The sequence below is a fragment of the Lichenostomus cassidix genome, chromosome 4A (genome assembly GCF_008360975.1).
Source record: "Lichenostomus cassidix isolate B80296 chromosome 4A, HeHo_3.0, whole genome shotgun sequence".
Classification (NCBI taxonomy): Eukaryota; Metazoa; Chordata; class Aves; order Passeriformes; family Meliphagidae; genus Lichenostomus; species Lichenostomus cassidix.
In genome coordinates, this window is record NC_139485.1 from 2,745,477 (window position 1) to 2,772,674 (window position 27,198).

Below are 27,198 nucleotides of genomic sequence, written 5' to 3' on the forward strand. Positions count from 1 at the left end.
AAACATGCCTTTCTTGATGAATTCTTGTAGAATTACAAAACGAGTTGAGATGGAAGGGACCGGAAAGCTCATCTTGTTGCAAGCCTGTCTCTGCATTTAACTTCTGTTCGGGGTAGAAGTGATTAGAGAAATGGGGTGGGAAGAGAGCAGTCACCGGGTCATGCGGGTGTCTGGTGATCAGAAAGTCCCAGACTGTTTTGGTTGGAAGGGACCTCAGAGACTATCTAGTCGCGATCCCTTCGCCGCGCCTTCTGTCCCGACACCGAGCGCGGCTGCGCTGCTCTCCCCCCGCCGCCGCCACGTGACCGCCCGCGTCCCCTGATGGGCGGGGCCGCGCGGGTCACGTGGCAGGCGGGGGCAGAGCCGGGCCGGGAGCGCCGGGAGCCCGCGGTGAGTGCGGAGCCTGCTCGGGGCTCCTTCCCTCCCCTCCGCCCCGGGACCCTGCTCGGGGCACGCCTCGCTGCTCCTTTCCTGCCTCGGGGCTCCCGCTGCCCTGCCCTGCGGGGCTGTCCCGGGCAGTGCGGACCCCCGCGGGGCTCCCGCTTCCCTCCGTGGCTGCGGACCGGGGAGGCTCCCGCGGCCTCAGGTGCGTGCGGACCCGCCTTGAGGGCTTTGCTCCGCCCTGCGGGCTGCCCCCGGCCCGTTGTCACCGTGTGCCCGGCGGGGTGGGGTGTACGGCTGGCTGCGGCGGTGCTGGGCTACCGGCGGGAGGGCAGGGGAGGGCCCGGGCCCCGAAGCACGCCCGGCTCGGCCGGGGGCTGTCCAGCCCTTCGGAGGGGCCGGGGGGTGTGTGAGGGTGTCCGGTGACCTCGTCCCGGGGGGCTCGGGGGTGCCCCGGTAGCATCTCGGTGTCCCAGCACGGCCCCGGTTTCAGAACGGCGTTTCCTGCTCAGCCGCTTCCCAGCGCCCCGGCAGGAGCTCGGCTCTGCTCCGGGGCTGCTGCGGGACCAGCGGGGCTGGCCGGGAGCGCAGCGGGCTCTGCTTAGCAGGGAGCATCCACACTGTGGGCTCGGCACGCAGTAAGTGGAGCTCACTTGGGAAAGTCCCTCTTGAGCCCTTGTCGATGGCCAGAGAGAGTCTCTGACCCCACGAGTCACTGAGCTTGTGTTCCAGTTCTGAGCTGCTCAGCTTGTCCCTCTGAAACACCTCACTTAGTGTTTTTTCTTGTCACCTTATGCTACCTTACGATGGCAGCACTCTGTGCACAAGTACCTTTTTCCAATGCTTTCAGTAAAAACACAGTGTGGATAGTCTGGAAAAGGGAAAATAGTTGTTTATGATGCTTTGGGGTGAAATCTCACAAATATGAACAAGAGCAAAACAGCTTAACCGTTGCCCCCCTATATTCATGTATTGGAAATTGAATATACGTAGTGTAAAGTTGCTTAAAATCTTTCATACAGTCAGCAAATGTTGTGTTTCTGTACTTAAATACTTGCTGAATTGTGTGGGTGTAAATAGGTGAAGATTAGGAAGTGTAGGAGTTAGGTGTGTTTATTGCAATGTACTGTGTGAGCTCAAACACAGCTTGATTAGAAATTAATAATTATGTATTTTCTTAGTAGACCAAAGACCTGAAGCTTTTTTTTCCTTCTCAGATGGTAAAGCAGGGAAGCAAAACCTAACGTTAAATGTAGTTTACTGTCTTACTCTTATTTTCACTGTATAATGCATTCCATGTTGTTCTGCTGAGTACTGTGAGACTAAGCTTAAGACTGAGGAGCCTCAGTTGACCTCCGTATGCTCACACAACACAAGGGGTTGTAAATTATATTCTACTCCTAATATTTCCTATGATTTTTCCAAGGAAACATTCATGTTCTCCAAAAATCTGACTTGAAGAGGTCATGGAAAGCCAATAATGAGTTAAAGGATTTGCAAAGAATTTGTCTCAAGTACTGTTAAACTCTTGTTACAAGTGAAGCAGAATGCTTTCAGTGTGCTTCCTTTTTCCTTGTGCAGTTTGTATAGAAATAAATTCCCTGATAGCAATTTCCATCCTCTGCTGACCAAGCAAGGCTTGTTTAAGTCTTGAGCAACACGAATTACAACCTATTTAGTGTCACGTAGCTGTGACATTTATTGCAGATGTACAGTTTCTCTCTCAGTGATTAAGCCTCACCTATCCATGGGCCTATCATACATATCTCTGACCTAGTCTCACTTTCAAATGGATCTGTTTGCCTGTGAACCCTATAAAACCTCCTCCTTCCCTATTGGACCATCTGCTGTGGCAGCTTTTGAAGCCCAGGGATGAGATGATGCAGCTTTTTCCTTTCCTGCCCTTTGCTCTTTTCCACAGGTCCCTGCAGCTATTGAGGGACAGGCACCTTTTTTCCATTTAATGTAATAAGTAATTTAGCTTTCTGCTGTCATAAATAAAGTGAGCTAAGTAGCAATTGGCCATTTAGAAATTTAATAACATCTAAAGACTGTAATTAAACCTGAGAGATTCTTTTGCTGGCGTTTGTGTGGTATTTGCCAAGCTGTGACCTCTTTTAATTTCAGCAGCTATAAAGTCAAGGTAATTATGGATAAACTGGTGAAAACTGGAGCTGTACAGGTAACCAGAAGCACCTGTCCTTCCTAGTTGTATCCCTGCTAATCCCAAAATGGGCACAAATTGTGTCTGTGGGGCACAGAACTTTGTTGCTCTGTGGTGCCTGGGTTAGCTTGGATATTAGGAGTGCCTCTTGTAGGGTTAAATGGGGCTCTCAGTTTATACTGGTGTTGTAACTTCCCCTTTGCATTGTTCGTTTTTTAAATTTTCTGTAATGGTGTGCGTTTATGAGTTACTGAACTTTGACTTCGTCTAACCTTATTTGCTTCAGATATTGTACTTCCAGTGACTGGTGTTAGCACATCAAAAATGCTTAGAGAGATGAATGAGTGTCTCAGTCACCTTGTACTTGATCATTATTAAATTTTCCTTTCCATAAGGAGAAATTTCTGTTGGAAGTAGAAATCACCTCTTTCTATTGCTTCATTCACTTCCCAGAAACACTGACTTTCTTCAAGAAAATGAGACTAAATACAGAGCTAGTGAATTGTAAGGGGAAAGGCCATTTCCTTGTATTGTCAAATCCTAAAATTCTTTACTAATTGATAGTAAAGGTGTTTTATAGATGGAGCAATGCATTGGTTAAGAATAAAAGCATTATTTTTCCTCTAAAACCTGTGTAATCCATGTCTTAGCATCTCACTTAAAAGGATGTGTTCATGCTAACTTGTACAAGCCATTGCTGTGGAATACATGGATTGCCACAGCCTCATGCAGATCTTTTGACTTCTATTTTCATGGAAACTTGGTAAAATGTTGACCCAAATGATGAGAACTGGGATTAAATTGCTAATTTTTGTGTACCTCTTGTGTGCATCTACTCCTAATTCATTGGTGTAACAGATATTTTCAGTCTGCTTAGTCATGGACTTCCTTAATTTAAAGTTGTCGGGAGGAGGAAATATGACAACAAATAATTCATTCAAGTTTCAGCCCAATTCTTTTTACCTTGAAGCACTTGTAAAGGAGGCAGAGCATTAAAAATGAAATGAATATGACAAGGTAGAATACAGTCTTAGATGTAAGCATGTATTAGCCTTTAAATTTAACTGCTTGTCCTGGGAATTTTGCAAGGGGAGGAAAAAAGGATGTGTGTCTGCTTAGAGCCACTGTGTATAACCCTGTATTCTGAGAACAAGGTCTCTTTGAAGCATCAGGAGCACTGAAATCCAGACAGTTTGGCTTTTGGAAATTTCAGCAAGTCTGTACAGAAAACAGAGACTGAGAAACGGGTCCTTAACAATTCAGTGTTAATAGTACCATGTAACTGATTGAAGAGGCCAGTGTTGCTCACAAATGGCTTGTTTAGATTTGGACACATCTCATTTTTTTACAGAACTACCTGTTTTTAAAATTAGTATGAAAACTGTTAGCAGCATGCAACAAAGCAAATAAAAGTTCACATTGGTTGTCTTCCCCAGCAGCAGGGAGCTGTGAGTGATGCTCACGTCATAGAGGTCAGGGCCATTCTTAACTGGAAGTCAGAGAACAGAAAGAAGAGACAGTTTGAGCCAACAGATAAATGCTAGTGATGGAAGTTCTTGTCATCTTAGTACTTTGGGGCTGTGGAAGGTAAAATAAATTTATTTTTGTTTTTTGTTCTTATGCCTCTATGGTTTTTGCATGTTTGGATTACAGCCTCTTCCAGGAAAGGATTTGCTGTGCTGTGTTTATGAATGAAGAGCAGAAGGGCAAGGAAACAGACTGAGAAAACGGAGGAAATGCTTTGTCCATACAAACTGAAATAATGATAGATGTGAAAAAAAGTTTAATGTTATTTCTACATATTTAAACAGTTGGGTTTTTAATGCACTGGTGGGCGCTTGGTAGCAGTGCTGAGGGTTACTGTAACCAGTGCTAATTCAGCGCACTGTGAGTGTGGCTGCTGTTAAGTTTGACAGAGAACATTTAGCACTGTATCCTGGATTTTGTAAAAATGGCTATTATTGTACTGTAGCTGGAGTCTCTTAAATTAAAGGACAAGCAAAGCAGCCAGGAGCTCAGCAGGTTCTCCCTGGCTTACAGCTGTACCCCAGCTCTCCTCCAAGGCAGCATCTTGCCAGCCTTTGATTATTTTGGATAGCATCTCACAGCCAAAGGGTCCCCTTAGTTTATTTTAGTTTTCAAAGTACAATAACAGTGCAGTTGTCAGGGCAGTTCAAGTTGGTTGTGTTCCTGAAATGCTTTTAAATCCATGTCTCTCCAAACCTTACCAGAGGGCAGATTGATTCTGTCTGTGATGTCTCATTTCATTTTGTCCCATGTGCCTGGTTGTGCTCGCAAAATTCCCTGTAAGTCAAGTGCTTTTTGCAACTTTATTTGTACTTCAGACTTGTGGGAATATTGTGTCTCTCTGACTGTGGAGTTACAATTATGTCCTCGTTTGCTGGGTGTGGACTGAGCATTCCTTAGGGAAGGACTGGGGGAAGCACAGAGGATCACATTTCAATAGGATGACAGGAAAGCAAGTGTTTTCTTGGGTAACTTGGTGGTTTTTTTAAGTATTTTGTACCTCTGTGTGTGCAGATCAGTCTGAGAAAGGACCTGTATGAAATTTACTTAAAATACGCTTTTCTGCTGGTTGATAATTCTTGTGTCAGTGGCAGTTCTACATTTCTGAAATGTATGAATATTCACATGCAAATATTGTGTGTTGCCAATTACCCAGCTCTTGTAAAAGCAGGCAAGAAGTAAGATCTGCAATAACTCCTCAGGTAGAGTTGTCTTATTTCTGTTCTTAGCAGGGATGAGATGTATTTCATCTATTGGAAAAGTCACTGTTCTGTTTTATACTTCTTGTTAAATTCAACATTTAGTTTTGTGCATCAGGGAGGTAAACCTGTTTCCATGATGAAACTTGCTTGTATTCTTACATGGTTTGTTGCACGTCTCAAAATGAAACCAGAACCCTTCAGGCCTTCTGTAACAGGGAACAGTTTGGAAATGTCACCAAGGAACAAGAAAAATTTATTTTATTAAACATCAGTGTAATTGAGTTTTCTGAGATAAGTCCTCAGGACAAGAAAACAAGTAAAGCTTGTGCTTCACTTCAGTTCTTCAATTAGTCATCACATTTTACTGTTGCTTCCATTGCTGCCAAACATTAACTGTGATCATTTTCCTCTCTGTCAATGATAACTTGCATTACTTCTTTCAAAATATTAAGAAAAAGTCTGGAGATTTGTTTCTTTTGCCTCTCTTCCCCTCAGTCACTTAACAGTTTATGCATTGGGCAAAAGAAGTTCTTTGCATTAGCTGTTATTTCTACAAATTAATTTCATTTAGGTTCAGTAATTTTTTTTCTCTGGGCTTGTTTTATGAGCAAAAATAATAATGAAACTCTTCAGAGAAGCAGAAATTAGACCTTTCTGAACAAGGTGTGGGGAAAAAGCTTCCTGGGCTAATTTCAGTATCACTTGTTTTTGCTAATGTAGGGCAATATATGAGAGAGAAATGTGGAAAAACAGAGTTATCAGCTGTGCCATTGTGGCTGACGTGCCATCCTCTTGTTTTAGCATTCCAGGAGCTGCTGTCCCTCTCTCTCTCACTTGCTTCTCCCTATAATTTAATCTCACACACCAGTGACTCACAGCTTTCTGCATGTAATTAAATGATCTCCATTGTAACCCAAATCAAATAAAAGATGTCTGAATGCTTTCTCGTTTTGAAAATTCAGGGCAATAAGTATGTGAAGTTTTTCATTTTGTTCAGGTCTGCTCAGGTTTTGACATCTCCCAGAGTTACCTGTGGTGAAGGATGTTCTGTTAAATCGTAGAAGCCCAGAATGGTTTGGTTTGGAAGGGATTGAAAGCTCATCTCATTCCAACCCCTGCCAGGTGGACACCTTCCACTGCATCCCTGTTTTCATTTCAGTCCCTGTGAAATTCTTTAGGAACTAATGTCTTGATTGTTTTTAGCCACCAGCAATGAGAAGACCTGAGTAGAAATTCACAATGGAGGCAAAATCTGTGGCCATTGGTGTGGAGGGGATGACCTGCAATTCCTGTGTCCAGAGCATTGAGCAGCACCTTGGGAAGATGAATGGGATCCATAACATTAAAGTAAGTGACTCTAGCACTGTTTCTAGCAAAGCTTTGTTCTTGTATGAGAAACCATGATAAATTGTGCTCCAAGGGAGGAAAATAATGTGGAAAGAGTTTTATTCTGTCTGTTTCATGGGAGGCTGATGTTGGAGGTGCATTAGTGTATTTGTGGTAAATAAGAGAAAAGCAACTGCTTGCTTTACTGTAGTGGGAGCTCAGTCATTATCTGTTGCTCTTAATTTTCTGCTTTACAATTAATTCAGTATTCTGAAGTAATGGGGAAAAACGGGGCAAGAATGGGATTTGTCCTAATTCAGGCTTTCTTTGCCTGACTTAATTTTAACTTTTTTCTTAGCTCAGAGGAGATACCAAACTTGTTAGTCTTTTTTCTGTCACAGGCAAAATATTGGACTGTAGAATATTCCAGGGTGAGCTGATTATCCCTGCACAGTACATAATTTTACAGTAGTTTTTATAATGGAAATAATTTGAAAGCTGGTAGACTCCTATTAATTTTGTGACCCAACCTGTGGTAGAAAGAACAGCTCTAACAAGAGAAAATCTAAAAGTTTATTTATTTAGTTTCTGTGTTCTAAAAGCATCCTGTTACATTCTGTAATTGTTGATTTTACTCTAAAGAAAATAATATCTTCCTGGTTTTATCAAAAGGTTGTTCCTATTGTAGTGGATATGTCTTGGGTGAACACTTCCCTTCCCAGAACTGGGCCACAATTTTAATTTGGGAGGGGTGATCAATTGTTTAATGATTATGAATTAGGTCAGCAAGGGGCATGAATGCTAGATGACTAATACAGACAAACAGCTGCTTTCAGGTTAGTCTGCAATGAAACCGATAAATGTCCAGGCTGCTAATTCTGCTAAGGCCCATAATTGGGACAGAAATGAGGAAAGGTAGTTCTTAAAATGATTTAACTGATATAATTTAATCACGTCTATGGTCTTTAGGTTGTACCTTTGCCCAGAGGAAAGATAGAATTGAATTGATAATGCGTTGGGCCTCTGGCAGGCATTGCTTTTTCCTTTTGGAAACTGCAGTTATTGTGTTTGATGTATCATCTGTTGGGAGCAAATTAAATTGAGGATACTTGTACCATCTGATGGGAAAGGTTACCAAATGAGGATGTCCCTGAATCACCAAAATGTACAGAGAGAGGAAAAACAGCTTCTTTAATGTTTGTCACATATCAGGTGTCTAAAGGGAATTTTGGTGAAGACTGATGCAGGTATTTGTTCACAGCAAGTTACCAGTCTGTGCCTCCATTGCCTGGAAATCCTGGGCTCCTTTCACTGCCACTTAGAGCTGTGGGTTTTTTCAAAGAGTGTTTTCTTCCATCCTCGTAGCCTGGGGGCAGTTACTCCTAACTGCGTTAGAATTACTGTAACAGATTTGGGTTTCTTCTGTGGGCTGTTTTGCTCCAGGGATTGAATTGGGTTAGTCATCCTAATTCAGGTGGATTTGGCTCTGGAGGTTTCATTAAATGCGTTGGTGCTGTCTGGATGTTGTAAGTACAAGTGGCCAGCCAAGGATTTTGGAACAGGGAGTCAGGCTGGGATCTGTTCTCTCCAGCCCTGCTGTTGCACAGGAGAGCAGGAGTTACTCAGGGGTGGTGGCTTTGCTCTTTAAGGTAAGTAGTGCAAGATAAAGTTATTCTGGATGAGTATTGCTAATACTTGCAAGTAAAAGCAATTTCTAGTCTGGAGCAGTGTCAGTTCTCAACTCTTCGTGTTGCAGTTTGCTAATTTGTTTTGTTTATCCCCTTGAGGTCTCTCTGGAGGACAAGAACGCTGTGGTCATCTACGACTCCAAGGTGCAAACTCCAGCAACTCTGCAGGAAGCCATCTGTGACATGGGATTTGATGCTACCCTGGCTGAGCCAAACCCACAACCTGTTCTACCTGACACAATTTTCCTCACCCTGCCTGCCCAGTCAGCCCTAACGCCCAGGCAGGTTTGCGCCACATTGCTGAGGAACAAAGGCATCATGGATGTGAAAGTGTCCTCTGATCAAAGAACTGCAGTGGTGACATTCATCCCTTCCGTCATCAATGGCAGCCAGATTACCCAGATGGTCCCAGGAGTAGATTTAAGCATTTCTGTGCCAGAGGTGACGCCTGGAACTTGGGAAGATTCCAGCTGGTCCCAGGCAAGCAGCGCTGTGCTGCGCCTGAAAGTCGATGGGATGACCTGTCACTCCTGCACCAGCACCATCGAGGGGAAGCTTGGCAAACTGCAGGGAATCCAGAGGATTAGAGGTAAAACCTGAGTGGGTTTCTGTGTAAATTGAAGCTGGCAAATTGCAGGGAATTTAACAGGTTAGAGGTACACCCCATAGTGTGGTTTGATATAAATTGAAGTTGGCCATGCTGTGTGTTCTCTGATGGTATTGCAGGTTTAGATGAGATAGCTGAGTGTGACAGTGACTCTTTGTGGAACTGCATATTTAATTATGTCTTTAATGTGGACTAGAAGTGAAGAAAGAAACCCAAATTATGGGAAGGATGTTGCTGTTACGTGTGTGACACTTGTTCAGTGGTTGCTTTACATGTGGTAAAGCCTGGAGGAGTTGTGTTCCATAATTTTATTGCCAGTTATAGAAATCTCTAATACCAGATGTCTTTTTAAAATCGTAATTAATAATAGTTCATCTTTTCTGCCCAATTAAAAATTGGTATTGGCATATATGTAAATGTATCTTAAAGGCAAGACCAACTTACCTGTATAATTAGGTTTGGGATAGGTGTATTGCCATAGACACCTAAAAAAGGATAAATTCAGTAAGTAGTGATGCCATTTGTGAAAATACTGGGGAAAGAGCAAAAATGTGAGGAATTGAAAATTGTTGTAGTACTAGACAAAAACTGGTTGAAGATCTAAGTTGTTTGATCTTTACCAAACCAATGAAATCTCCTTTCTGTTGCAGTTATGTTTCTGACCATTTAAAGTGTTGCTGGACAGCTTTAATGAGATCCTGTGATGTGCCTATTATCTATCCTTAGGGCAGTGACACACACTTGTTTCTGTTAATTTGCAGTGTCCCTGGACCATCAGGAAGCTGTTGTTGTCTACCAGCCTCATCTAATTACAGCAGAAGAAATAAAACAGCAAATTGAAGCAGCAGGTTTCACAGCATCATTCAAAAAGCAGCCTAGACCGCTGAAGCTCAGTGGGATTGACCTGGAGAAGCTGAGAACTGCTCAGCCCAGAAACTCTGAGGCATCACAGAGAGAAAACTCCAGCAGGTCTGGGACAAAGACAGTTGTGTTCAGAGTTGAGGGGATGCACTGCAATTCCTGTGTCCTCAACATCCAGAGCACCATATCAGTGCTCCCGGCAGTGATGAGTGTCGTGGTTTCACTGGAGAACAAATCTGCTGTTATAAACTACAACCCAAGCTTAATTAGCATAGAAAAGCTGAGGAAAGCCGTGCAGAATGTGTCTCCAGAGAGGTTCAGAGTCAGCCTTGCTGAGGAGCATGAGAACATGGCACTTTTCCCCACGCTGGCAACTCCACTGAAATCCCACCCAGCTTCCAAGGATCCCAGCCAGCCCCTCACTCAAGTTGTTGTGATCAATATTGAGGGGATGACTTGCAGCTCCTGTGTGCAATCCATCGAGGAAGTCCTGTCCCAAAAGGCAGGTGTGAAATCTGTTCGTGTCTCTCTCCCAAATGGAAATGGGACTATAGAGTACGACCCACTGCAGACAAGCCCAGAAGAATTGAGGTCCTCCATAGAGGATATGGGATTTGATGCATCTTTTCCAGGTAATGACACACAAAATGTTTTTAAATTTACAAGGACTGGGCAGTTTTGTTTAGGATTTGGTACTACCCAAGCTGAAATTTAGCAGCTGACGTGCACTTTGTGCTTGCCAGGAGAAGCTTTATGTCTTCACTGCTGAAGAGATAATTAAAGATAGGGTGCACATCCTTTCATACATCAGATTGATTCAAATAATTGAGGTGTCTGGCAATATAAATATGTCAGATAAGTGCTATTTTGTGTCAATAACTGTAGATGTGGTTGTGTACTCATGTTTAATCCTTTTCCCCCTGAATTGCTGTAAGGAGCAGAGGCCTGGAGTTCCAGAGCCTTTATCTCAGGTTCAAAACACTGACTTTGCTTTTGAAACACGCACTTGCTTACAAGTTCAGCTTTGTGCTCCAGGTAAAGTCACTAAAACTGTGTGTAAAGCTAAGGTTGCAGTCAGAGGTTTTGCTTGCGCCTACAGGAGAGGACAAAGTACGTGCAACAGAACAAAGACAGTGAGAAAAAGCAAAAGGAAAAGTAATAACAAAACAGTAAGTTAATCAGTGGCCCACCTCTGTCTTGCTTTCTTTTGCTGCCTCTTAACTGACAGCCAGGTGGATGGATCAGATTGACGAGGAGTGTACAATTAACATTTTCATTTTCAGTCTAAATGAACAGCACTGTGTCACAGCAGCTCATCCCTCGCTGCGGTGGCTGTTCAGTGTCACAAACTGCAATCTCCTTTCCAGCAAAGGCAGAACTCCCTGTGGCCAAAGCTCAGCCCTCCCTCAAAGCACAGCTGGACTCTCACAAGCCTGAGCTGCCCTCCAAAGTGCCACCAGCCCACCTTGGCAGGCAGGAGACCAAGACCATCTCCAAGTGCTATGTCCAGGTGACGGGAATGACGTGTGCCTCGTGTGTAGCCAACATCGAGAGGAACCTGAGAAGAGAAGATGGTGAGATGAGTGTCAGTGTGGTCTGTTACGTTTCCAAGCATTTGTTTTGGAGAATCCATCTGACTTTTGCAGTATTTTTGAGGGGTGGATTGTCAGGACAGCTGTTCCTGCTCACCTCTGGTCCATTCTTGCTGCTTTATGGACATGCTGCCCAGACACTGCTGTTGCAAAAGCAGCAGCTGAATGCTCCAAAGAATCCAGGGATCAAATAGAGATCCTTTTAAAAGTAAAACAAGCTTTTCCTACTGGAGGGAGGTGCCCAGGTGTGCAGCTGAAACGCAGAAGCAGATGTGTGCCTGAGGGAGCTGTGAGGAAGGACAGTGTGAGTGGATTAAAGGCACACAGGTTAATTTTAGCTCTGCTGAAAGAGTCAGGACAGTGGTGTCTGTGATTATACTTGCAGGAGCAAACAGGTGCATGACTGTGATGTAACAGTTATTAATGCAGACTGTGTTTAATTATTGTAATGAAGATGGATGGGTTTCAAGTTAGCCTGGATTTTAATTTTTTTTCATCCTAGAAAATGGATGAACCTAAATCCTCTCAGTGCACAGTAGAATTGCGCTGTTAGATCTGCCCTTTCTCATACAGGTTCTCCCTTAAAAAACTCTTCTAGAAATGATAAATACAGATCAGAGAAATAGGCACTGTGTTTTAGAAAAATTTCTTTTAAGTGAGAACAGATTTTTCATGTAGCATGGACAGAATGTTTGTAGTTAGACTGCTAAAAGCATGCTGCTCATGTGGAGCAATGCTTTCATGTGTCACACCTACACTGAGGTGCTGGCACTGGTGTAGCTTCCAATCATGAAGCTGTTTTTCTTTATGCACAACATGGAAACTTTCCCAATTTCAATAAATTGTATAGTGCCCTCACATTACCATAAATGCAGGATTAAAAGCCTGATCTGCCACTCACACGTTCTCTTTCCTAGGGATACACTCGATCCTTGTTGCCCTGATGGCAGGGAAGGCAGAAGTGAGGTACAACCCTGCTGTCATTCACCCTGCAGCTATTGCAGAGCTCATTCGGGAGCTGGGCTTCGGAGCCACCGTGATGGAACACTGTGGGGAAGGGGATGGAATTCTGGAACTTGTTGTAAGCAAATCGTTAAACCCACCCTCTGCTTTTAGTACTTCTGTCTGTTGGATGTGCCTGTTGTGTTAGTGTTCACTCCCTCAAGTTTAATCATGTAATAGAGCTTAATTTACAAAAAATGAAGTACAAGAGTATGTCAGGTATGAGTCACAAATGATATCCTGTCCTGCAAACTCTGCTGCCTCACTACAGTGATGCTGAAAAGGCAGAGAAATATTCCTGATATTTCTGATTGCTCTATTACCAGAATTTACTTTTTTTTTTTTCTCTCTCTTTTTGAAGCTGAGTGTAGCTCAGTGTCCCCCATCTCTGAGCTTGAGGAGCCAACAGAGCTTTAGCAGGGCTTGATAACCTTATCTCTAAGCTATGCTTTTTCTGGGGAGGTTGGAGGGGGTCCTGAGCAGCATGATTTTGTGGGAGCATCCCTGCCAATGGCAGGGGGTTGGAACTGGATAGTCTTTAAGGTCCCTTCCAACCCAAACCCTTCCATGATTCTACATCCTTAACTAGGAAGATCCATCTCACTGCTTCACACCCCAGATCAAAGCAGTAAATAATGCACCACAGTCACAAGCACTTTTCCCACGTTTTAAGATGCATTTCTCAGGTAACGTGTGGGTTTGCTAACAGGAAGGAACCTTTATTTTACAGGTGAGAGGGATGACCTGTGCCTCCTGTGTGCACAAGATAGAATCCACCCTCATGAAGACCAATGGTGTTCTGTACTGCTCGGTAGCTCTTGCAACCAACAAAGCCCACATCAAATATGACCCTGAGGCCATTGGTCCTCGAGATGTCATACAAGTGATAAAGGTGAGTTTCATGAAGGCACCAACTCTCAAAAAATTCCAGTGTCCTTGGAAGAGTTACACATCCCAGAAATAAAAGGCTGTTAAAGCTAAAAATAGGTCTCTTCTCTTCTGTCTGCTTTGTTCTTAGTGTAGGTTTCTGCAGCTAATTTGTGTTTTCTGGCTCAAAAATGCTCTGTTACAACTTTGCCCAAGTTTGCCACAGAAATACTGTTAAAGCCAGATCATGGTAGATTTGGACATATAAGCTGTGAGTTTGTAGAAAAATGAAGCACATTTATTTAAAAATAAAGTACTGTAGCAGGTCAGAGGTGAAATAAGTTTCTCAGCTTTCTCTGTCAATGTCTTTATTTCTGTGCTTTAGGAACAGCCATTTTGGAAAGCCACATTTTAGAACAGCATTTTATTCCAGAAAGGTTAATTTCTGCATCAGATTCCTTTTGTCTTTTTGCAAGGTAGCTAAACAATAGTGACAGACAACAGTAACATTTCATATCAGAAATGTTAATAAAGTTAATCAAAGGTGAGACTGGCACCATCAGTAATTAGGCAATAACTGAGCACAAAGTGTATTTTAGAACTGACTGTTCTCTTTTTTTATTATTGTGCTTTTCTTCCTTAGGATTTAGGTTTTACTACTTCCTTAGTCAAAAAGGATAGATCTGCCAGTCATCTGGATCACAAACAGGAAATCAGGCAGTAAGTATTCCTAGACATACTAAGATTCCATAAACATCTTTAATTGTTCTTTGTTAATCAGCCATCAATTTCTGATTTTTTGTGTGTCTGTGCAGACTTGATAGTTAAAATGTTCTCCAGCACTTGACTGCAATACAAGTTTTTTTCCATTTTTTTTCTCCTTTTAAATCTGAGGTGGAAAAGGTCTTTTGTGGTGAGCCTGGTTTTCTGTATCCCTGTCATGGGGCTGATGATTTACATGATGGTGATGGACAGCCAGCTCTCAGAGGCTCATGCACATCACAACATGAGCAGTGAGGAGATGGAGGCCCTGCACTCCTCCATGGTCCTGGAATATCAACTCCTGCCAGGACTGTCTGTCATGAATTTCCTGTCGTTTTTACTCTGTGTCCCTGTACAGGTGAGTGAGGGTATGGCAACTCCTGCTTTGTTGGGCTTAAACACTCAAAATGGAAGGTGATGAAGAAATTAAGTTTTAAAAGTGAATATAATTCTGCTGATGCAAAATGATTTTGGGGTTATGTTGCCAAAATAGTTGCTTCTGGGGACTGTCAGGGGTGGGGTAGAGCAGGGCAGGCAGTGGAGAGGTGCTGAATCCCACTGGGAGGGCACTGGGAATATATGAGAGTGCTGTGGAGAGAGCACAGCCCCAGCTAGAGCTGGGATTTTGTTCAGGAAGAGGCAAATAACACAAATGAAATGGAAAAGCTGCTGCTGTGTGTTAGAGATGTGTGTGAAATGCCCTTACAGGTGTTTGGAGGTTGGCACTTCTACATCCAGGCCTCCAGAGCACTGAGGCACAACACTGCCAACATGGATGTGCTGGTGGTGCTGGCAACATCCATTGCCTTCCTCTACTCCTTTGTCATCCTCCTGGTTGCCATGGCTGAGAAAGCCAAAGTGAACCCTGTCACCTTCTTCGACACTCCCCCGATGCTGTTCGTGTTCATCTCGCTGGGCCGCTGGCTGGAGCACGTGGCAAAGGTGAGGGAGAGAAAACCCAAACTGAGAATCACCTCAGAATGCTGTGTGCCTTGTGAAAAACACCCATGCAAGAGCTGTGCTGGGTTCTTTGAACCTTCTGCCTTGTAAAATCAACTTCAGTAACTGAACTGGTAAAAATATGTAATGACGTAATATCAGTCTGTTTGTGGGAAGTGTTTTCTTAAGAGGGTAAATTGCAACATACACAGTTGCCATTTACCCAGCTTTCTTTTTTTCTCCAGTAGTATAGTCAGAAAAATATGAAAATTATTATTCTAGGGTAAAACCTCAGAAGCACTGGCAAGACTAATCTCATTGCAAGCTACTGAAGCTACTATTGTTACCTTGGGCCCTGATAACGTTCTTTTAAGGTATCTTGCTTTGTCATTTGCTTTTTCTGTTGTTCTTTTTTTTGTTGTTAATATGCTTAATTCACAGACAAATTTTACTATCCTATAGAACTGTGAAGCAAATAACTTAAGATTTGCTGGCAGTTAAAAATACTGAAATGCAGAATGAACAGTGCCCTGATTTGGTTTATTGGTTTATTGTTTTATTGCTAGTTTTTTTGGGTTTTGGTTTGTTGTCTTATCACAGCAAAGAAAAAACAATTAGTGGATTTTCTTAACGGGAAAGTAAACAAAATTATGATAAAATAGGCCATCTCAAAGAGCACTGTGGCTTTCTTCTGATCATTTTTGTATGCACTGATGCCAGCCAGTGGGGTTATGCTTTGTGTGTAGTGCCTGGGTCACTCCAGTTCCAGTCTCTTAGAAAACATTTGCACCATTCCAGTGAGGAGCAAGTGGATGTGGACCTGGTCCAACGAGGTGACATTGTCAAGGTGGTCCCAGGAGGCAAATTCCCAGTGGATGGCCGAGTTATTGAAGGACACTCCATGGTGGATGAGTCTCTCATCACAGGTCAGCATTTGCTTTTTCCAAGTGTAAAACTGTTTTCCTTTAAACAAACCTGCAGAGGGAAAGTTGAAGCTGATGTTCCCCCTTGTTAGGAGTTGGTAGCTGTCACAAAGGTGCATTTTTCAGCAGTATTGCCTGTTGTTGCCCTTTCCCCAGGTGAGGCCATGCCTGTGACTAAAAAGCCTGGCAGTACAGTTATTGCAGGCTCCATCAATCAGAATGGGTCCCTCCTGATCTCGGCCACCCACGTGGGAGCTGATACCACTCTGTCCCAGATTGTTAAACTCGTGGAGGAGGCCCAGACCTCAAAGGTAGAGTATCATCAAATTTAGCACTTGGGGTTTGCTGTCTCATGCAGGCACCAGCACACCAAATCACTGGAGGAGTGGCTGAGACTGCTTAGATTTGAATTGAGGCTGCGTAATGAAGTCTCTTGCTGAGTAAGCACTTTGATCCAGTCTACTGAGTCAAGTCTCATCCTCTTATTAAGTAAAGCTGTAATTATGAAATGTGGCAAGTGTGCTGCAAGCAGCAGCTGTGATTGTGTCTGAAGGCACAGAAGAGAAGAAACATGATGGTGCTGAGTGACATTGTTTCTCTTTCCCAGGCTCCTATCCAGCAATTTGCAGACAAACTTAGTGGCTACTTTGTTCCTTTTATTGTGGCTGTCTCTGTGGTTACCCTTTTTGCCTGGATTATAATTGGGTTTGTGGATTTTGAAATAGTGGAAAAATACTTTCTGGTAAGTAAATCTCCTTAAACACCTTCTGAAATATTTAATGAACAGCCTTACAATTCTATTAGACTACAGTGGTTCCCTTTCTGAATTATCCTAGTAAGCAGTCAGTGTTATTGCTCTTGTTACTACATTTTTTACATTATAGTTTTTTTTATACTGTATCACTGCTGCATTTATACTTAAAGAGAATCCACTCCTGAAAGTTAGGATTTTAAAAAAAGTTAATTAAAAGAAGCAGATCTTAAACATCAAAAATTTCCCACCATCCATCCCTCCTCTGTGGGGAAAGAAGTCCTTCCTCTTGCAAGCTCCAATTATGTACATAGCTCTGTTTAAATTCATCTTGGGAATCGGGGCAATTCACCTTTATTACAGATGCCAGAGGAGGTTTGGGATCCCATCTTGCACTTAAGGGTTGCTTAGATCACAGGTTCCTTTTTTCAAGACTATTTATGATTACAATTAATTGGTTTCTGGGAAAGCTATCTTCATTTTTTCCTCCTTACGGTATATATTTTTGATACAGTATCTTTTATTACAGTGCATCATTAAATGGTTGTAGCATGTGGTGTCTCATTTAGGGAAATGCTCTATAAATAAAATGATTAGGGGTAGATGTAGTATAGAACAGAAGTTGGTTAATTAGCCATTAATTAAATCATTTGTCTTAGGTTTTGCATAATTTGCTTGTGCTTTACTTCAGTATTGATACACTAGCAGGTGTTTCCAACACCTGAGGCAGCCTGTGATTGAATGTGTCATTGCTGTTGTTCAGTTCCTTCCCTGACCAGCCCCTCCATCCGCAGGGCTACAACAAGAGCATTGCAGCAGCAGAGGTGATCATTCGCTTCGCCTTCCAGGCCTCCATCACCGTGCTGTGCATCGCCTGTCCCTGCTCGCTGGGCCTGGCCACCCCCACTGCCGTCATGGTGGGCACGGGCGTGGGGGCCCAGAATGGCATCCTCATCAAGGGTGGGGAGCCCCTGGAGATGGCACACAAGGTGAGGGCTGGGGGCATTGTGCCAGCTGCTGTTGGGGCACATCATGGAATATCCTTTCAGCTCAGGATATTCCGTGTTACGCCAGTGACGCGTCATCACTCTGGGTTCAAGTTTTCCAAGGAATCTGTATCTCTGTGCTTGGTTCTTTGAATTGCATCTTCCTGTTTTTCCTGCAGGTGAAGGTGGTTGTGTTTGACAAAACAGGGACCATCACCCATGGGACTCCAGAAGTGATGCAGGTGAAGTTCCTGGTGGAGGGGAACCAACTCCCTCGTCACAAGATGCTGGCGATTGTGGGGACAGCAGAGAGCAACAGCGAGCATCCCCTCGGAGCAGCCATCACCAAGTACTGCAAAAAGGTGAGTGGCTTCCACACCTCCACCTGCTCTCCCCCTGGGGAAGAACCTCCCTTGCAGTACTTTGTAAATACCAGACTGTTCATACATATGAAGTAATTGCTCTATTTCATTGGGAAAGCAGAAAATTGTGGAGCCACATAAATCACACTATATGAGATGCTTCACTCAGATTTTGATTATTATTTCCCTCCTCTTTGTTCAACTGTGCTTTATTTTGTGGGCTTTGTAATTGCATCATGCTTTTACATATTTAAAAACTTCATCAATTTCCATCCTTTTTTTCCCTAGGAACTGAACTCAGAAACCCTTGGGACATGTACAGATTTTCAGGTAGTTCCAGGCTGTGGCATTAGTTGCAAGGTCACCAATATTGAAGCATTACTCTATAGGAAAAACAGAATGGTTGAAGAAAACAATGTTAAAAATGTGACACTTGTGAAAATTGAGGAGAATGCAGATGAATCAGTGCAGCCTGCTTTGATAATTGATGCTGAACTACCAAGTAAGTTAACTCTGTATTAGAGAAAAAAATGGACAATTTTTGCTTTTCTGTCTTTGGGATCCTTGAGAGTGAGGTCACGTATTTCTGCCTTGAAGAGCTGGACTGACATCAAGGCACACGTTAAATAGTTGTTCATTAGTTTATTTCATGCTCACACATCACTCAGAACATTTAAATTAAATACAATTTCAAGTTACATGTTGAATATGGAACTGGAAAATCATACAGGACATGTCTGTCAGCTCTCTCTGGTTTAACTTTGTTTCATCCCAAGCTACCATTTGCTAGCCAAAATTACACATATTTGCATAACTGATTAGTTTTCACTCAAGAACAGCTCATGGTTAGATCTTTCAACTCCATTGGGCTGTTATATAGAAATTAGAAGTGCTGAGAGGGGCACTTGGTCCTTCACTGTATTTTGACCTGTGGGTTTTGGCCCTCTGACATGGGGTAACTCACCAGGACTGAAGAAATGTTGGTGTCTCTCTTGTGAAGGACACATGAAGAGATTAGTAGGGCAGAAAGTATTGAGAAATTCTTTATTTCTGTTTGGATTCCCTGCAGTGCTGTTCAGTGCATGCTGGAATGAGCTGCAGGGAAGCTTGCTGGTTATCCACATCATGGATTGTTTTTTCTTCCTTCAGCTACTGTGACCTCTCAGAAATACTCAGTTCTCATTGGGAACAGGGAATGGATGAGCAGGAATGGCCTTGTGGTGAGAAGTGAGGTGGACAAAGCCATGATGGAACACGAGCGGAGAGGCCGCACGGCTGTCCTGGCAGCTGTGGATGGTGAGTTCAGTGCTGCTCCTTTATTGAGTTTGATTGTCACTGATTATCACATAAAATGTCACTTCGATTGGAATTTATAAGTAGTGATGTCATAACAGCTGTACCTGAAGCAGAGTAATGGGATGAAAAGAGAACATTAACTAATTTTACAGCACTTTCCTATGGAAAAGGCTCTTCTGCATTTCTTAGCTGACAGGGGCCTTGGGTATAATAATACAATGCAAAGATTTCAACAAAAGCAAAGGGGAAGAAGAGGGGAAAAAAGGAATGTGGGTCTTTGGTTTTCTTTTTTTAAATTGTGGCTGGACATTCCATGCTCTGTATTTAAACCTTGCTGCCCCAATACCTGTTCTCATTCCCCTTTTTACTGTCAACGTTAACTGGTTCTGGAACTGTTCTTATGGGGGGGGTAGTTCTTTTCTTGTTTTTTCTTTTCCCTACATCAACCAAGATCTTTATTACAAACACTTTCTTTCTGTTTTTAGGAGTGCTCTGTGGCTTGATAGCTATTGCAGATACTGTGAAGCCAGAGGCTGAGCTGGCAGTGTACACTTTGAAGAGCATGGGGTTAGAAGTTGTCCTCATGACCGGTGACAACAGCAAAACAGCCCGGTCCATTGCCTCTCAGGTAGGCAGCTGTCCTGTGCCTGGGTCTGGAGCTGGATGCAGCAGGAAGGGTGGTAGGGTATGCTGATATTGCTGGTGGCTGGCAGAGAACTGGTCTGTTGGGAAAAATGGTAATTTTAAAAGATTGGGAGTAAAGAGGGAACACAAGAATGGAAATAACATTGTTTGATGCTCATGAGCAGTACCGAGGGTTTCGCTTTCCTGGCCACACCATTCCAGGCAGGAGCTTTGACAGCTGCTAGAAAAGCTGCAGCACAGTTGTGTCCTCTGTCTCTGTCCAGGTTGGCATCACCAAAGTGTTTGCAGAGGTTCTCCCCTCACACAAAGTGGCCAAAGTGAAGCAGCTGCAGGACGAAGGGAAGCGCGTGGCCATGGTTGGAGATGGGATCAACGACTCCCCTGCCCTGGCCATGGCCAATGTGGGAATTGCCATTGGCACGGGTACTGATGTGGCCATCGAGGCAGCTGATGTGGTTCTCATTAGGGTAAGAAATCTGAGTTACAGGGGCTGATAAGAGGGGTCTGAATGGTGCAGATCACTGCTGAGGTGCACAACCTCTGGGAGAACTGGAAGAGAGATTGTGTTCATCGTGTTTGTGTAGTGCAGTGGTGATTCTCTGATGAAGGAAACTTCCAAGTTGTCTGGGTACTGCACATTTTGGGGTAATTAAAGTTTGAGAGTGGGCAAAGGAGGATAAAGTGACCTGTCCTTTGACAAACATAAATAGCATTTGGGTAATGCACCACAACACCTCCAGGGTTACAGGCACTTCTTCCTACACATCAGCAACATCCTAGCAGATTGTGGTCAGGGTTTGGAGCTGTCCTGAGGTGCTGTGGATGTTATTTGGATTATGATGACATCTGGACTAGGATTGGTGCTGACTGTCTGGGCTCTGCAGCCTCCAGAGGGCTTACTGTGATCAGTCTGTTCTATCCAGTGCACTGGAGTGAGCTGTAAAACAGGACTATGCTGACACCACATGTGTGCTTTCTGTCTCTCTGACTGCTCCAATAAACATTTGACCTTGCAGGATGACCTGATGGATGTGGTAGCAAGCATAGATTTATCCAGGAAAACTGTGAAGAGGATCCGGATCAACTTTGTCTTTGCTCTGATTTACAATCTCATTGGAGTTCCCATAGCTGCAGGTGTGTGAGTGTTGCCTGCACTAATTGCATTGGGCTCAGTGAGTAGAAGATTGCAGTGATTTGCTGGTGTGTGGGAGGGTTTCCATTGTCTTTATTGGAGGCTGTCAGTAAGGGCAGAGTTGTCTGCCTGGAGACGTTGCAGTGGAATGTTTGTGAGCTGTTCTTCTCCCACACTGTGGTTACTGCTCAGCACATTGAAGTAACTTCAAGAGAAAAGGTTTATCCTGTCAACAAGCAGTTTTATTGCAGGGTGGGCAGGACATGCCAGCTCTGAGTTTCAGACTATGGCAGTGAGACACATCCAGGTGTGTATTCACCTGAGGTTGAGATAGAACACAAATCCTTACGTATTAAATGTTTGTTGTCTAAACTAAAATCCTATTTGTTAACAAATTTGAAAACAACTAAAAGTAGGCAATGCACATGAAATTGTATTTGTTACTACAGGAATGATGCAGTCCTCCTGCTCTGAACTTACTGCTGGTTTACTTTTCTAGGTGTCTTCCTGCCCATTGGTTTGGTGCTACAGCCCTGGATGGGATCTGCAGCCATGGCTGCCTCCTCAGTCTCTGTTGTGCTTTCTTCTTTGCTCTTAAAGATGTGAGTAGGGACAGTCATGTGGTTTGTAACTTGGAGCTGAAGCTTGTGTCTTTTACTTTGAGAAAATAAATGTGGAACTATGAGAGATTTTGAAGCCTTTGGAAGAACAATTCAGGCAAGTCTGTATTTAGCAGACAGTAGTGTTTAAAAATGTCATTTCTAATGTGAGAGAAATGCACAAATCAGAAGTGTGTTCAGAATGGGAAATTCCTCTGTGTATTTGTGAGGAATCTTGTTGGTCAAATTATAAGTGTGTCTGCCTTGTGCAGGATCATAGAGTTTCTATCATATTTCAGTGTACTTCACTCTAGTCTCAGAGGTATTGTTATATTTTGGGTTTTTCCTTCCTTAGGTACCAGAAACCAAGTTCTGAGAAGCTGGAGTTCCGTGCCCGTGGTCAGATGAGGCACAAGAGCCCATCAGAGATCAGTGTCCACGTGGGGATCGACGAGACAGGCACTGGCTCCCCCAAGCTGAGCCTGATGGATCGGATCATCAACTACAGCAGAGCCTCCATCAACTCACTGTTCTCAGACAAGCGTTCAGTGAACAGCATAGTCCTCAGCGAGCCAGACAAACACTCACTGCTGGTGGGGGATTTTGGAGAAGATGATGACACAGCCTTATGAAAGACTTGCTCCTCCCATCCCCCATTAAGGCAAAACAAAAAAACCCTGAAGAAGAAACACAACCAAAACAGCTGCTGTGAGGTCTGTGCATTAACTGATCCTTGTGGAGGTCTTTTAGATGCATTTCTTCTTCAGTGTAGAGGTAGTTTTTGCAGTGAGTTTCCAGAGTCTTTTCTGGTTATTAATCTAGACTTACCAAAAATATCTGGTGCCGGGCTGTTGATGCTCACAAACAGGGAATGTTCCCATTCCGTGGAGCTTGCAGTATAGCATTTTTTTTTTTTTTGGCAAATTGTCAAAATACAATTAAGGAAAGTAAGGAAACAGAAACTGATTTCCCAGTCTTATACCAGGCTATTTTATGCATAGTCAAGTTCAGTACTGTGTTAAAAAATGGTGAATTTGCATCTGCAAAATACTGAAGGTTCTGTTTGCAGAGAGATGTGCCTTACTCCAGAACCCCCTCGCTTCCACAGCCTGCCTTCTGCCAGAAATTCCTCTCCAATGCCTTTTCTTGTTGTCAACATCTGGTTCCAGCTTTTCACACTCTGACTTCACATTGTCTCCATGTGACCTGGATTCCTGCATGGCAGATAATAGGGAGGTTTGGGATTGAACCCTCACTGAGCTCTGCACATCCTGCCCCACGACGCCCCTGCTGCTCAGACTGTCTGCCTGAAGGTTGTCTGCGTTGGGAGGTTTGCTCATTGCCAACCTCTCCTAAGCCAAAACCTGCTGCAACACCTGAATGCAATATCAGTGTGAGGTGGTAATAGCCAAAGTGTTCAGCTTTAGGAAGGAGCAGTGCAGTCAGTACTACCCCCCAGAATCTACTGGCACTCCTTAAATGAACCAGCAGGGTTTGTCACTCAGACTGCCTTTAAAATCTTTACAGTTCAGGCTTTGCTTTAAAGATGTCTGTACTCCAGGAATGGCCAACAATCACTCCATTGATTGATCCAAACTCTTTGCTTGGGCTGTGCAGATCCAAGCATTGTGGATTCAGACAGTTGTCATATGATACTGAACTGCAATATCAAAATACAGGTTTTGATCATGAAATCATTAATATCAAAAATACCTTCAGTGAGAAGTAGAGATGCTTATCAGTCAGTAGCTGATCACCTGTTTGTTACTCACTGAACCTTGCTCTCCCCATCCATTGCTGAGTTGGCTGTTGGCAGCAGTTGCTGGGTTCAATAATGTTGAATTTCATTGTGCAGTGCAGTCCATGGTATAAACACGTACCAGTTGTGTGTGTAGAGGAGAAATACTCAGATTGGTGTAGATAAAGAGATTCTCTCTAATGTTCTGCTTTTTAACTCAAAGCCTGATGTCAGGCCATAGATTGTGTATGTGAAAGTCCTGAGCAAACAGCTCTTGCATTTTATCTGAGAACTACCAGAAAGATCCTGTTGTGTGAGAGCAGAAGAGCTGTGCTGGGGATGTGTTGTTAGGAAGTCAGAGTACCTGGGTTGCAGTGAGGAGAGCAGCAGCTGCTGCCACTGGTTCAAGAAACAAAATATTTCTGTAGCAGGATTTGGGTTCTTACTATCTCTACATGAATATAGAATATTTTTATAAATTAGGTGATAGCTGTACGTAATATGTAGTGTTGTTATATGCTGAGATACATCACTGCACAGCCATTCCATGAGGTTTCATTCTCAGTTTGCAGCAGCACAGCTGTTCTTACAAAGCAGTTTGTTACCCAAAGCTGTTTGGCTGTGTTAGGATGGGTTTTAGAGCTTCACTATCATGCAGAGATTTCAGTTGTCTTGTTTCTCCACCTTCCTTCTCAGTGTTCTTGGTGTGGTTGTGCAGGTGAAAAGGAAGTATTTGCATATTTCTGTCTGTGCTGTGGGTGGTCTCAGTTCTCCAGCCAGAGTTTCACTGCTGGTTACAGAGTGGATGGCATGGAAATGACACATTGTCCTCCTGCTGCAGGAAACAGGGAGGTAGTTCAGGGTTCAACTCCTGCCTGGTAGATAAAGCAGCATTAAACTATTTCCAAATATATTTTTAGAGCACTTTGCCTTCAACCTTTTGTTGTCTAATTGCTGTGTAGGTTGAATGTTTATGGCTTTACCTCCAACTTTTTCCCAAGAGAGGTGTTTTCCTAGGCTTTATAATTTTTTGTGAAACTCAGTGTTTGATCCAGGTACAGCAAAATAAGGCTCTTTTTCCAAAGCAGGATACTTAATGAGGTGCAGGATCATTATCAGGGAATAAGGAAGAGCAGCTGCTGGCTGGGAGGGATGTGAGAGCAGCTTGTAGGGCCAGCCAGAGGATCAGGCTCTGGGGCCAGGAAATAACTGAGCCCAAGGGTGGAGGAAGGGGCAAGGTGGTTGTGATAAATTCAGGTCTTTGAAAGCAGGTTCTCTGTCCAACACTCCCCAAAGGTGAAATCATTACTTCTAGGATGTTTATCTTGTGATTAAAATATTACAAAAGGTGCTTTACATTGAAGAACCAAAATATCTTTCCGTTTGAATGTACAGTGCAAGTGGAATCATGTGGGAGCTAAATATTTTCCCAAATGTAAATGTTTTAATATGTACATAGGTTGCTCCTTTTGGAGATAGTTTGGATTCAAAAATTTAAAATATCACTTGGAAATCCTCCGTTACAAACAATATTGTATTACTCCTTTGTCTATATTATTGTTTTCTGTATCTAGCTATTTATAAACCTGTGCTTTATTTAATAAAAAGGTATACATATGCTCCAGGCTTTAAAAACTGCTCTTTGAATCTTACCAAACTTACTTAAACGACTTTTAAAAGAGTTTAAAACACTTGCAATTTTATACAAAAGAAAAATGTGAAGTTGACAGAACACAATGGAAGCAAGAAAACACTTTTATTTATTAAAAACTATGCTTTCTTTTTTTTTCTTTTTTTTTTCTTTTTTTTTTTTTTTGCTTGGAACTTCCAAATGTTTTAAACAGGAGAAGTTTTGTTATTCAGTTTTCCTCATGAAGAATGGAGAAGCAAGTGCTGGTTGGGATGTTAATGTAGGGCTGTTACAGTTCTTTGCATCTCAAGACATGCCATCTCACGTTTCCTATTCTATTAAGACTGTGCCTCCAACATTATAATGGCAATTATAAGCTGTGTAATAAAAATGTAGCATCCGAAGTCTCTTACATCATGGTCTTTCATCTCCTTTAAATATTTTTTGCTTACTCTGTAGTTTCATCCTCTTGGACTCTCTTTGGCCTAGTATGCCCCATCAGGTGTGGAAACTTACAGTTCTGGCAGTTGTGGTTTGGAAAATACAGGTTTGTTGCACAGAAATAGTAACCAAAACATTTAGGATTGTTTAATTTAGGCCTTGAGTTATTTTGGGTTAAGGCAGTGTGTGAACCTTCTTGTTTCAAATGGAACTGTTTCATTTTAGCTCTGACTGAATTAAAAAAAAAAAAAAGCCATACCAAAACCTCAGGTGCTCATTAATAGCCAAGAGGCCTCAAATCCTGGGGACCAAGGTGTGACACAAAAATCTCTGCATTCATCTGGCCAACATCATTGTGATTCAAGAAAAGCCAAGTTTAATAAAGAATTAAAAATTACTAAGACTCTCCTGGAATTTTAAAATCTCTTTCCCTTCCTGAAACCTGGCAAGTCGATGTTTCCTAAGTGAAAACATGAGCTGTCCCAGAGTAAATTCTATTATGAGCTCCTGAATTCAGTTTTACTTGAGCTCAGTTTAGTTCAGTAGAGCAGCCTCACCTCCCTTGGTGGCAGCGAGCACATTCCATATCACTGTTTTGTTAGGGAAAAATAGGGTAAATTACTTAATCAAATACAGGTTCATTCATTTTATACCTTTTATGCACTGTGAAAAATACCAGCTTCTCGGGCTCTGATGGATATTGTGGATCATAGTAGCATTCATGTTAGTTTAAAACTTCTTTTCTTGGGCACTTGAAGCACAGAAATGCTGTGTTCCTGCAGCCTGTCCTAGCCAGGGTTAATTTGGAAGCCTCTGCAGCTGCTGCCTCAAACATCAGGTTTTCAGGCTTGATGGAATCCATTTTCCATTTTACCAGCATGCAGTTCCTGCATGGGTTTTTGAACCACTTCCTAGATGCTTTCAGTTCAGTATGGCTACATCATCTTTTAAAATGCTTTTTTTTTTTTTTGCCTTTTTAAGTAATATTTTTAGACCACATCTCTGCAGAACACTATGACAAGCCCTTCAGGTCAGACTGATTCCAAATTCAGCATCTGCCTTGATAGCAGAGCTGTGCTATGGGCAATGTTAGGGTTTTTTTTTTTTTCCCTTCCAGTTGACTGGACAATTTAAGTAGTAGCTGTGAATTTGTACATTCGGTCATGAAGGAAAACTGCTGACCAGGTAAGATTGGGTTGTCTGTATCCCATTAAACACATCTCTAAAGATTTTAAGGAGATTTGGAGAGCAGTACTCACACACACACACTCAGGTGCAGGGAAAAGAGACACAGAGACGATTCTCCAGCATTTTTGGTTTAACCCCTCATTCAATTTATTGCATGGACAGTCCTGCTGCCCTTTGTCCCTGCAGATGTTGAGAATGAGATGGTGCAGGCATCGGCCAGGTGAGGGAGCAGCCAGCAGATACACACCTTTATTCTCAGGATTGTGCCTGTTTCTCAGGCAGTTTTTCCCACAGTTCCAGACTGGATGCTCTTTGTCTTTCCTACACAATCCCTGTGCTTGAATATTGACCATCTCCCACTGCAAGGAGAAAAGAACACTCAGACCTTGTGCTGCAGCCTGTTTTTAAGTGGAAGCTTAAACTGCAGGGGGTGGTTCTAAAAGCAGGAAGTTTCTGCTGCCTGGGTCACGCGACACAGATGGAGATGCAAATTCTTGGTCTCCAAACCACAGCCCTCCCGTTTGTCTCACACAAACACACACCCCAGTGCACCAAAGCCTTTGGTCTGCCTAAACTTGCAGAGTCCTGT

General features: G+C 43.0%; 1 protein-coding gene across 2 annotated transcripts; it reads left to right on the top strand.

Moving 5' to 3' along the window:
* Positions 1-303: 303 nt before the first annotated feature.
* ATP7A (ATPase copper transporting alpha) lies at positions 304-25,392 on the top strand. 2 transcript variants are annotated; one of them, XM_085060068.1, is made up of 23 exons: positions 304-390; positions 6,478-6,621; positions 8,388-8,877; positions 9,657-10,388; positions 11,124-11,330; positions 12,266-12,429; positions 13,081-13,242; positions 13,861-13,937; positions 14,112-14,337; positions 14,688-14,921; positions 15,201-15,292; positions 15,717-15,844; positions 15,998-16,152; positions 16,449-16,583; positions 17,387-17,581; positions 17,758-17,940; positions 18,229-18,442; positions 19,090-19,236; positions 19,722-19,864; positions 20,145-20,348; positions 20,898-21,015; positions 21,513-21,615; positions 21,968-25,392. In XM_085060068.1, exons 2-23 carry the CDS (start codon positions 6,514-6,516, stop codon positions 22,242-22,244), a joined length of 4,494 nt encoding a protein of 1,497 aa, XP_084916194.1. In that variant the 5' UTR covers positions 304-390; positions 6,478-6,513; the 3' UTR covers positions 22,245-25,392. The 2 variants fall into 2 exon arrangements, with proteins under 2 accessions (XP_084916194.1, XP_084916195.1); XM_085060069.1 differs by lacking the exon at positions 304-390 and adding an exon at positions 417-586.
* Positions 25,393-27,198: the final 1,806 nt, after the last annotated feature.

Coding starts and splice junctions, on each gene's coding strand:
- ATP7A (XM_085060068.1), top strand. CDS start 6,514: ATGGAGGCAAAATCTGTGGCCATTGGTGTGGAGGGGATGACCTGCAAT. Junction 13,243..13,860: donor ATGTCATACAAGTGATAAAG/GTGAGTTTCATG, acceptor TTTCTTCCTTAG/GATTTAGGTTTTACTACTTC. Junction 19,865..20,144: donor CCCGGTCCATTGCCTCTCAG/GTAGGCAGCTGT, acceptor GTCTCTGTCCAG/GTTGGCATCACCAAAGTGTT.